Source organism: Colobus angolensis, unplaced genomic scaffold, assembly GCF_000951035.1.
Source record: "Colobus angolensis palliatus isolate OR3802 unplaced genomic scaffold, Cang.pa_1.0 Scaffold101, whole genome shotgun sequence".
In the NCBI taxonomy this organism is placed as follows: domain Eukaryota; kingdom Metazoa; phylum Chordata; class Mammalia; order Primates; family Cercopithecidae; genus Colobus; species Colobus angolensis.
The window spans coordinates 6,021,872-6,034,363 of record NW_012111031.1 but is presented as its reverse complement, the minus strand read 5'-3'; the positions used below and the strand labels follow the sequence as shown (position 1 = coordinate 6,034,363).

At 37.5% G+C, this 12,492-nt stretch overlaps 1 protein-coding gene across 1 annotated transcript in view; it reads left to right on the top strand.

The window, feature by feature from the left end:
- LRRC63 (leucine rich repeat containing 63) overlaps positions 1–12,492 on the top strand; it is a 61,629-nt gene that overhangs the window by 15,271 nt on the left and 33,866 nt on the right. Inside the window, exon 5 of the mRNA XM_011939858.1 lies at positions 3,870–4,027. Coding sequence (XP_011795248.1) covers positions 3,870–4,027 — 158 coding nt within the window. The remainder of the gene's footprint in view (positions 1–3,869; positions 4,028–12,492) is intronic.

Here is a 12,492-nt window from a genome sequence, read left to right as displayed (position 1 = left end):
TGAGCACCCAGGCTTTCTTATACATCCTCTGAAATGTAGGTGCAGGCTGCCAAACCTCCTTCACTCTTGCATTCTGCAGGTTTTGAGGCCTAACACCATGTGGAAGCCACCAAGGCTTACAGCTTGCACTCTCCAAAGCAGCAGCCTAAGCAGTATCTAGGGTCCCTTGAGCTGAGACTGGAGTCAGAATGGCCAAGACACAAGGAGCAGCCCCCTCAGGTGGCACAGGGCAGTGGTGCCCTGGGCCTGGCCCCCGAAACTATTCAGTCCTCTTAGTCCTCTGGGTCTGTGATGGGAGGGGCTGCCACAGTGGTCTCTGAAATGTCTTTGAGGCCTTGTTCCCATTTTCTTGGCTATTCCTACTTGGATCCTTTTTAGTTATGCAGATCTCTCTGGCAAGTGGTTACTCTATAGCCTGCTGGAATCCCTCTCCCAAAGCTTTTTCTTTCCATGCTATATGGCCAGGCTGCAAATTTTCCAAACTTTTACAAGCTGCTTCCCTTTTGAATATAAATTTCAACTTTGTCATTGCTTTGCTCCCACATCTGGGCATAGGCTGTTACAAGCAGCCAGGCCAAATCCTGAATGCTTTGCTGCTTAGAAATTTCTTCTATCAGATACCAAGTCATCACTCTGAAGTTCAGACTTCCATAGATCTTCAGGGCATGAATAGAATTTAGCCAAGCTCTTTGCTAAGGCGTAAAATGAGTAACTTTTGCTCCAGTTCCAAATAAGTTCCTCATTTCAATGTGAGACCTTGGCAGCCTGGCCTTCACTGTCAATATAAATATCAGTATTTTGGTCACGCTGTTTACCCAGTCTCTGAGAAGTTCCAAACTTTCCCTCATCTTCCTGTCTTCTTCTGAGCCTTAGAAACTCTTCCAACCTCTGCCCGTTACCTGGTTCCAAAGTGGCTTCCACATTTTTATGTATCTTCATGGGAATACCCTTCTCCTCAGTACCAATTTTATGTGTTAGTTTGTTCTTGCATTACTACAAAGAAAAACCCAAGACTGAGTATGTGTAGAGAAAAGAGGTGTAATTAGTTTACAGTTCTGAAGGCTATACAAGCATAGTTATGGCATTCCCTTGGCTTTTGGGGAGGCCTCAGTGCGCTTTTACTCATGGCAGAAGGCAAAACAAGAGCAGGTATATCACACTGCAAAAGCAGAAGCAAGAGAGAGTGAAAGACAGGTGCCACACACTTTTTTTTTATTTTTTTATTTTTTAAAGACAGAGTCTTACTCTGTTGCCCAGGCCAGAGTACAGTGGCACAATCTCAGCTCACTGCAACCTCTGCCACCCAGGTTTAAGTGATTCTCCTGTCTCAGCCTCCTGAGTAACTGGGATTGCAGGCATGCACCACCACGCCCAGCTAATTTTTGTATTTTTCATAGAGACAGGGTTTCACCATGTTGACCAGATTGGTCTCAAACTTCTGACCTCTAGTAATCCTCCTTGGCCTCCCAAAGTGCTGGGATTATAGATGTGAGCCACCGCACCTGGCCTGCCACACACTTATTTATTTATTTATTTATTTTGAGACAGAGCTTTGCTGTGTCGCCCAGGCTGGAGAGCAGTGGTGTGATCTCGGCTCACTGTAAGCTCCGCCTCCTGGGTTCATGCCATTCTTCTGCCTGACTACAGGCGCCTGCCACCACGCCCAACTAATTTTTTGTATTTTCAGTAGAGACGGGGTTTTACCTTGTCAGCCAGGATGGTCTTGATCTCCTGACCTCGTGATCCCCCGGCCTCGGCCTTCCAAAGTGCTGGTATTACAAGCGTGAGCCACTGCGCCCGGCCTGCCACACACTTTTAAACAAGATCAGAATTCCACTCACCACCACAAGGACAGCACCAAGCCATAGAAGATCTGCCCCCATGACCCAAACACCTCCCTCCAGGACCCATATCCAACACTGGGATTTACATTTCAACATGAGATTTAAAGAGGACAACATCCAAACTATATCACAGTCTCCTAAAAAAAATCTGCACACAAACTCCCTCAAGGGTGCTAGCTGATTTCTAAGCTGTGAATGTAGAGAACAAGATTCCAAGAAACACAGTAGAAAACATCAGCTGAGAAGATAAGAAATTGATCATAGAGTTTTGTGATTGCACAAAAGATGGATAATAGAGTTCAAGCTCTGCCGAAGTGTTGGGGCCTTTGTAACACATTGGAATTTCAGTTGAAATTCCATGCCTTAGGAATAAAGATGATGTTGTAGGAAAGAAGACAAAACTAAAATAGCCAAGCCCTAACAAAGCTCAAACCAATCCTTGAAAATGGTGTTTTCTGCCTAATCAAGGAAAACCTAACATGTTGAGAGAAAGAGAAAGAAAGAGAGAGAGGGCATATTATCCAGACTTCTTAAAATAGTTCATCTTTGAAGTCCAGCATTAAATTTAAAAAATTACAACACATTCTAAAAATAAAATAAAATATTTGAAAAACAGTAGAAACAGGCAATAAAACAGGCCTATATTTGATTCAGATATTAGAGTTTCAAATGGATTTAAAAGTAACTATGATTACTATGTCCAAGAAAACAAAGAGATCATTGGAGAATTTCACCACAGAACTGGTATTTTTGTTTTTTAAAATGAGTCAAATAAAATTCTAGAACAATAAAAATAATATACCAAATTAACAATTCAAATAGCTACATTTAGTAAAAGGTTATATACAGCAGAACACTCCACCCATAACCCGCCATTCCTCCCAGAACTTTTGTATCCTTGTCTATGATGTAAATTAACTTCCAGGTCTCTTCCATGTCATGCTGCCATTATTTGCTTTATTGAGTTTCTTCTCTGGTGATTTCCTTCTTAGAAAATTTAAGAATCCCCAGATTCTTGAGAGATCACCTCCTCTTCATCTCCTTCTTCCTCATTTCTACTCAACAACCAACTGCATGGGCTTAGAGCAGGGAGCAGGCCACAGACTTATGTCTTAACTCACTCTCTTTCCCTTCTTGCTCCATTCTTTCTCCCAAGCCAAGGTATCTCTATATTACATTATATATCTTTCTTTATTCAAGCTTTCACATCTCTTGATCTGAAATGGGCACAGAGGTTCTATTTTAGAAATTAAAAACCTTTTTTTGTTTTCTTCGTTCTAGGATGCTGATTTTCTGTCATCGAAGCAGTAACATAAGAATTACTGACATTATAAAATATGTTTCTGAAAACAATGCAGCAATACTGGCTGCAAAAGTAAAATATATTATATAAAATTTTAAAATACTTTCCTGCCACATTTGGTGTATACTTGCATGGGACATTTTTGATGGAAGGTGAAACCCATAGGGTCATAATAAAGTAAATTTAAATTTAGATGATCTTTCTTTGGCTTACTCCTGAGATGTTTGTTTGTCTCCTATGGGAGATCTACAAGCTAAAGGAAGAGTTTAATTACATAGGGCATTTGAATTGTACATCAAAGTGATACTAAGGAAAAAGTGAGGCTGATGTCTTGCTAAGGTATTCTTACATCATGTTGCCTATTAATTTTATGAGCCAAGAAGTTCTTTATGTAATTCATAGTAAATTTTAAGAAAATATTTTTACACATAGTATGCAAAGACTGATATTGATGGAAACTAAATTATCCCGATAGAAATCTATGAGCATATGGTTTACTTTGGGGAAGATAATGGTGCACCTAAAATTACAAAACAAAACAACACCCAATTTGGCAAACAGAACTGAGGTTGGGGTAGATGAAGGCTATGGGGAATCCCTGCCAGAGGATGTGTGCACTTAAGCCCTTAGGGTAACTCAATATTATCATAAGATAAATACCTCTTAACTTTCATTCTAGGTGATAACACATTCAAATTTTATGTTTTGTTTTGTTTATTTAGGTCTCACCAAAACTGAAAAAATAGAATCAGAGATACAGATTGTACGTGGTGAAGGTTTTAAGACTGTTGCAGCAACACGATATGAAACAATAACAGCCATGACCAACCTGGCCATAGTAAACTGTCAAGTATATGGAAGAAACGCACTTAATCTGAAGGTATGCTGGATCTTTTTAATGACAGTGTCCTCCTGTATTATCAATTATTTTTGCTTTAGATTTCCTAATATAGATTAGTTTCCATGGTATTGAGGGGAATTTTCCTATTACAATAGAGATTTCTTAGGAACACATTCAAATTGCATCTCAAAACCTATATTCCTAGTTTGCCTTCAGTTTAAAAAGATTCTGAGGTTCAAGTCAATCACAGTGCTTTTTTAAAATTACTTAGCATAAGAGAATTTGAATTCAGATTTATTGTATTTTTAAGTTATTAGCAATCTTTGGCTCTGTAACAAATCTAGTACTAGGATGGCTTTTCACTGAACACAAGCTCAATATCATGAATAGCAATAATATTAGTTATCATTTGTTAAGTATCCACTACGTGCCAAGTACACATTACTCCTAATACACAATTATGTAAAGTATTATAATCTTTACCCTCAGATAAGAACACTGAGGCTTAATGAAAGTAACTTGTATAAGATCACACAGTAAGCAAGTTGTAGAGCTTGGGTTTGAACCCAGAACTTTTTGGCCTCAAAATCTGTGCTTTTTTATTTTAAGTTTTATTTTGAGATAAGTTCTAACTCATAGAAAATTTGTAAAAATAGGAAAAGCTACAGAGAGTTTCTTTGAAAAATTAGGGCATTAAAATAATATTCATATATACTGGGAAATTTGGAAAGGCAAATGCTTGGCTGGGGCTAGACACATTCTTAGAAAAGACCTGAGAAGGCCCTAAGCTTTCACATCTGGCTGACCTCTAAATGCAGTACAAGCAGGAAGTAAAGGCGAAGGCGGTTGTAAATGGCCTGGCTAAGCATTGAAGGAGTGCCTTAGCACAGAGTCCATCTGAAAAGGTGGCGTTCTCTCTCACTCTTCCTCTCTCTGTCTTCTGTTGTGTAAGGAAATCTCTGTCAAAACAATAACTGAACACGAGTTAAAAGAGCAGAGATTTTAAAGAAAATATGTGACAAAGAATATAGACTTCACAAAAAAAGTTTAGAAAATGATTAAACAACTCAATAGCTATAGCTCATATCAAGCATACAGAAATTCTGGAGCTGAAAAATACAATAACTGAAATGAAAACCTCACTGGAAGATTTCAATAGTAGATTTGATCAGGCAGTAGATTTAATCTATTTCTATTCTATAAAAATAGAAATAGAACGCAAAACAACAAAACAAACCCCAAAGAGAGAGAAAAATGTGATTTCCAGAGTTAACACATTATAATGATTAAGACGTCCAGTTCCAACTTTTAACAAAGATTATGGAATATGCAAAAAATATGGCTTATTCACAGAAGAAACTAACAGAAGCTCTATTTTTTCACATCAGATGGGTAATGTGCCAATGTGATAAAAAGGCTTGAGGGAGGCATATTTTATTCATGAGCATAAAAAGCCAATCATCATGCTTATGAACTACTAAAGGATTAGAAACTACTTCTGAGGAAGCACAGATATTGGACTTACTGGAAAAAGGACTTCAAATAAACTGTCTTTAATATGTTCAAACTGCTAAATGAAACTATGGACAGAGAGCTAAAGAGAATAATGTGTGAACAGAGATTTCAATAAGGAGAATAATGCGTGAACAGAGGTTTCAATAAAGAGATTAAAATGACAAAAGAAAAAAAAACAATTCAGGAGCTGGAAACTACATTACCAAACTAAAAACTTCTCTAGAAAGTTTCAATACTAGAAATATTGATTAGGCAGAATAAAGAATTATAGAACTAGAAAATAGGTAAATTGAAATGATCAAGTATGAAGAACAGAAAGAAAAAAATAAAGAAAAATGAACAGAACTTAAGGGACCTCTGGAATATCATCAAGTATACCAACATACATTTAATGGGGTCTCTGGAAAAAAGGAAAGAGAGGAAAGGGCAGAAAAAATATTTGAAGAAATAATGGCCAAATATTCCAAATTTGACTAAAAGCACAACTCTATACATCCAGGAACTCAATCAACTCCAAGAAGGATAATTGCCAAGAGATCCACAATGAGACATATAATCTAATTGTCAAAAGCCAAAGTCAAAGAAATAATCTTGACTGCAGCAAGCAAGAAGTGTTTTGTCATATGCAAGGGCTCTACAATGAAATTCACAGCCAGTTTGTTGCCAGAAACTATGGAGGCAAGAAAGGAATGGGATGACATCTTTATAGTGCTGAAAGAAAAGCAATCTGTCAACCAAAAGTCTATAACCAGAAAATCTATCCTTCAAAAACAAAGGAGTAATTAAGACATTCCCCAATAAGCAGAAGCTGAGGGCATTTGTTGCCAGTACACCTGCCCTATAAGGAATGCTAGAAAGTTGTTCAGGCTACAGTGAGAGAACATTAGACAGCAACTCAAAGTCTTAAAAAGAAATAAAGAACTCTGATGAAGGTAACTACATAGGTAAATATAAAAGTCAGTATTATTTTAGTTATCAGTTTGTATTACTTTTTCTTTCTTATATCACTTAAAAGACAAGCGTGTAAACATAATTATAAATGTATATTAATGGACACACAATGTTTAAAGATTTAATTTGTGACAAAACAGAAGGGAGATGAAGCTGTATAGGAACAGAGATTTTGTATGCCATTGGAGTTAATTTGATATCAATCTAAACTAGATTGTTGTAAATTTAGGATGCCAAGTGCAATCCCATAGTAACTACTACTAAAAAACCATATTAAAACATGCACAAAGGGAAGTGAGGAGGGAATTAATGTGGCACCCTACAGAAAATTCATTAATTGCAAAGAAGGCTGTAATGAAGGGAACGAACAAAACCAGCAATGACAAAACATTCTGGAAAGGACAAAAGTGTAAAGGCAGTAAAAGTATCTGCGGTTTTCAGGGTTGTGGCAGAAGGGAAGAAAGGATGAATAGGAGAAGCACGGGTAATTTTTAGGGCAGTGATTCCGTATGATACTGTAATGGTGAGTCTATTTCCTTATGCATTTTGAAAACCCATGGAATATATAACATGAGGTGTGAACTATAATGTAAACTATGGACTTGGGTTGATAATGATGTGCCAATGTTGGTTCATTGATTGTAACAAATATACCAACATGTTGTACAAGATGTTAATGTTGGGGGAAGGCTATAGGTACATGTGGTGAAGGGGTATGTGGAGAAGAAAAATCTCAAATTAAGAACTTAACTTTACACTTTAAAAAACTTGAACAAAGAGAGCAAACTAAACCCAAAGCTAACAGAAGGAAGAAAACAATAATGATAAGAGCAGAGATAAATGAAATAGAGAATAGGAAAACAGTAGAGAAAATTAATGAAAACAAAGGTAGATTATTTGTAAAGATCAACAAAATAAATAAATCCTTAGCTAGACTAAGTAAAAAAGAGAGAGAGAATGTACAAATAACTAACATTAGTCATGAAAATTGACATATTACAACTGGCCTTACAAAAATAAAGGGGATTGTAAAAGAATACTTTAAATGATTGTACATTAATGAATAATATAACCTAGATTAAATGGAAACATTTCTAGAAAAACACAAATTACAGACTCAAGAACAAATAAAAATCCAAGCAGACATTTAACAAGTAATGAGATTAAGTCAGTAACAAAAAACTTCCAAACAAAGTAAAATCCAGGACCAGATGGGCCTAATTTCAGACAAAACAGGCTTTAAACCAACAAAGATCAAAAAAGACAAAGAAAGGCATTACATAATGTTAAAGGGCTCAATTCAACAAGAAGACGTAACTATCCTAAATATATATGCACCCAATTCAGGAGCAGCCAGATTCATAAAGCAAATTATTAGATTCCTACAAAAAGACTGAGGTTCCCTCACAATGAATAGTGGGAGACATCAACACTCCACTGACAGCATTAGACAGATCATCAAGGCAGAAAATTAACAAAGATATTCAACATTGGACAAAAATGGATCTGGACCTTTACAGAACTCTACCCCTAAAACAACAGAATTCTTCCCATTTCCACATGACACATACTCTAAAATCAACCATGTAATTGAACACAAAACAAATCTCAGCAAATGAAAAATAATTGTATTAGTACATTGTCATACTGCTATGAAGAAATACCCAAGACTGGGTAATTTATAAATAAAAAGAGGTTTAAGGGACTAACAGTTCCACATGGCTGGGGAGGTCTCACAATCATGGCAGAAGGCAAAGGAGAAGCAAAGACACGTCTTACATGACGGCAAGCAAGCATGTGCAGGGGAACTGCCCTTTATAAAACCATCAGCTCTCATGTGACTTATTCATTTTCATCACAAGAAAAACTCACCCCTATGATTCATTTACCTCCCACCAGATCCCTCCCACGACACATGGATTATGGGAGCTACAATTCAAGATGATATTTGAGTGGGGACACAGGTAAACCATATCAATAACCAAAATTATATCAAACACAATCTTGGACCACAGTACAATAAAAATAGAAGTTAAGACTTTTAAAATCACTCATACCATGCAGTTACATGAAATTTAAATGACATACTCCTGAATGACTCTTGGGTAAATCTGAAATTAAGGCAGAAAAAAGTACTTTGAAATTAATGAGAATAAAAATACAGCATATTAGAATCTCTGGTACACAGCTAAGGCAATGTTAAGCAGGAAATTCATAGCACTAAATGTCCACATCAGAAAGTTAGAAAGATGTTAAATTAGTAACCTAACATTAAAACTGAAAGAACTAGAGAAGCAAGAGTAAACCAATCCCAAAGCTAGTAGAAGACAAGAAATAACCAAAGTCAGAGCTGAACTAAAGAAAACTGAGACACAAAAAAGAATTCAAAAGATCAGCAGATCCAGGAGTTGATTTTTTGGAAAAAAAAAATTAGTAATATAGAACACTAGCTAGGCCAATAAAGAAGAGAAAATCCAAATACAATTAGAAATGACAAAGGAGAAGTTACTCCTGACCCCACAATAATAAAAATAACCATCAGAAACTACTACAGACACCTCTCTGCACACAAAGTAGAAAACCTAGAAGAGACGGATAAATTCCCAGACACATACATCCTCCCAAGACTGAACCAGAAAGAAGTTGATTCCCTGAACAGACCAATAATGAGCTCCAAAACTGAATCATTAGTAAATAGCCCACCAACCAAAAAAAGCCCAGTGCCACACAGATTCACAGCTGAATTCTACCAGATGTACAAAGCAGAGCTTGTACCGTTTCTGATGAAACTATTCCAAAAAAATTGAGGAGGAGGGGCTCCTCCCTAACTAATTCAGTGATGCCGGCATCATCCTGATACCAAAACCTGGCAGAGACACCACAACAACAACAACAACAAAAACAACAAAACTTCAGGCCAATATTCTTGATGAAAACTGATGCAAAAATCTTCAACAAAATACTGGCAAACTGAATCCAGCAGCACATCAAAAAGCTTATCTATCATGATCAAGTAGGCTTTATCCCTGGGATGCAAGATTGGTTCAACATATGCAAATCAATACATGTGATTCATCACACAAACAGAACTAAAAACAAAAACTATATGATTATCTCAATAGATGTAGAAAAGGTTTTTAATAAAATTCAACATCACTACATGTTGGCCGGGTGCGGTGGCTCAAGCCTGTAATCCCAGCACTTTGGGAGGCTGAGACGGGCGGATCACAAGGTCAGGAGATCAAGACCATCCTGGCTAACACAGTGAAACCCCGTCTCCACTAAAAAATACAAAAAACTAGCCGGGCGAGGTGGCGGGTGCCTGTAGTCCCAGCTACTCGGGAGGCTGAGGCAGGAGAATGGCGTGAACCCGGGAGGCGGAGCTTGCAGTGAGCTGAGATCCGGCCACTGCACTCCAGCCCGGGCGACAGAGCAAGACTCAGTCTCAAAAAATAAAATAAAATAAAATAAAATAAAATAAAAAAATAAAATTCAACATCACTACATGTTAAACACTCTCCATAAACTAGGTATTGAAGGAACAACCTCAAAATAATAAGAGCCACCTATGACAGACGCACAGCCAACATCATACGGAATGGGCAGAAGTTGGAAGCGTTCCCCTTAAAAACTGGAACAAGTCAAGGATGTCCTCTCTCTCTCTCTCTCTTTTTTTTTTTTTTTTTTTTTTGAGACGGAGTCTCACTCTATTGCCCAGACTGGAGTGCAGTGGTGCGATCTCGGCTCACTGCAAAGTCCACCTCCCGGGTTCACGCCATTCTCCTGCCTCAGCCTCCTGAGTAGCTGGGACTATAGGTGCCCACTATGACGCCCGGCTAATATTTTTTGGAATTTTAGTAGAGACAGGGTTTCACCATGTTAGCCAGGATGGTCTCAATCTGCTGGCCTCGTGATCCACCCACCTCGGCCTTCCAAAGTGCTAGGATTACAGGCGTGAGCCACCATACCCAGCCTAGGATGCCCTCTCTCAACACTCCTATTCAACAAAGTATTGGAAATCCTGACCAGGGTAATCAGGCAAGAGAAAGAAAGAAAGAACATCCAAATAGGAAGAGAGGAAGCTAAACTATCCCTATTTGCAAATGGCATGATCCCATATGTGGAAAACCTCGTAGTCTCAGCCCCAAAGCTCCTTAAGCTGATAAACAACTTCAGTAAAATCTCAGACTACAAAATCAATGTGCCAAAATCACAGACATTCTTACACACCAACAACAGTCAAGCTAAGAGCCAAATCAGGAACACAGTCTCATTCACAATTGCCACATAAAGAATAAGATCTTTAGGAATACAGCTAACCAAGGATGTGAACGATCTCTACAAGGAGAACTATGAAACACAAAGTTCAAAGGAATCAGAGATGACACAAGCAAATGGAAAAACATTCCATGCTCATGGATAGGAAAAATCAATATTATTAAAATGGCCATACTGACAAAAGCAATTTATAGATTGAATGGTATTCCTATTAAACTACCAGTGACGTTCTTCACAGAACTAGAAAAAAACATTATAAAATTCATATGGAACCAAAAAAGCGCCTGACTAGCCAAGGCAAACCTAAGCAAAAAGAGAAAAGCTAGAGGCATCATGCTACCTGCCTTCAAACTATACTAGAGGGCTACAGCATGGTGCTGGTACATAAACAAACACATAGACCAATGGAACTGAATAGAGAACCCAGAAACAAGGCTGCATACCTACAACTATCTGATCTTTGACAAAGCTGACAAAAACAAGCAATGGGGAAATGATTCCCTATTCAATAAATGGTGCTGGGATAACTGGCTAGCTATATGCAGAAGATTGAAATTGGACCCCTTCCATATACAATATACAAAAATTAACTCGATATATTAAAGACTTTAATGTAAAATGCAAAACTATAAAAACCCTGGAGGACAACCTAGGCAACACTATTTAGGGCATAGGAATGAGCAAAGATTTAATGATAAAGACACCAAAGCAATTGCAACAAAAGCAAAAATTGACAGATGGGATCTAATTAAACTAAGGAGCTTCTGCATTACAACGAAAATTATCAACAGAGTGAACAGACAGCCTACAGAATGGGAGAGAAATTTTGCAAACTATGCATCTGACAAAGGCCTAATATCCAGCATTTATAAGGAACTTAAACAAATTTGCAAGAGAAAAACAAACAACCCCATTAAAAAGTGGGCAAAGGCCATGAACAGACACTCCAAAAGAAGACATACATGTGACCAACAATCATGAAAAAAGCCCAACATCACTGATCATTAGAGAAATGCAAATCAAAGTCACAATAAGATACCATCTCACATCAGGCAGGATAGCTATTACTAAAACGAAAAAAAATAACAGATGCTGTTGAGGTTGTAGAGGAGAAGGAACATTTATACACTCTTGGTGGGACTGTAAATTAGTTCAACCATTGTGGAAGACAGTGTGACAATTTCTCTAAAACCTAAAAACAGAAATACCATTTGACCCAGCACCCCATTACTGGGTATATACCCAAACCGTTATAAATTATTCTATTACAAAGACACATGCGTATGTTTATGGCAGCACTCTTTGTGATAACAAAGTCATAGAATCAACCTAAATGCACATCAGTGATAGACTGGATAAAGAAAATGTGGTACATATACACCATAGAATACTATGCTACCATTTAAAAGAACAAGAGCATGTCTTTTGTGGGAACATGGATGGAGCTGGAGGCCATTATACTTAGCAAACTAACTCAGGGACAGTAAACCAAATATTGCATGTTCTCACTTATAAGTGGGAGCTAAATAATGAGTACACACGGACACATAGAGGGGAACAACATGCACTGGATCCTATTGGAAGGTGGAGAGTGGGAAGAGGGAGAGGGTTAGGAAAAATGACTAATGGGTACCAGGCTTAATACTTGGGTGATGAAATAATCTGCACAAGAAACCCCCATGACACAAGTTTTCCTATATAATAAATCTGCATGTGTATCCCTGAACTTAAAATAAAAGCTAAATTAAAAAAAAAAAAAA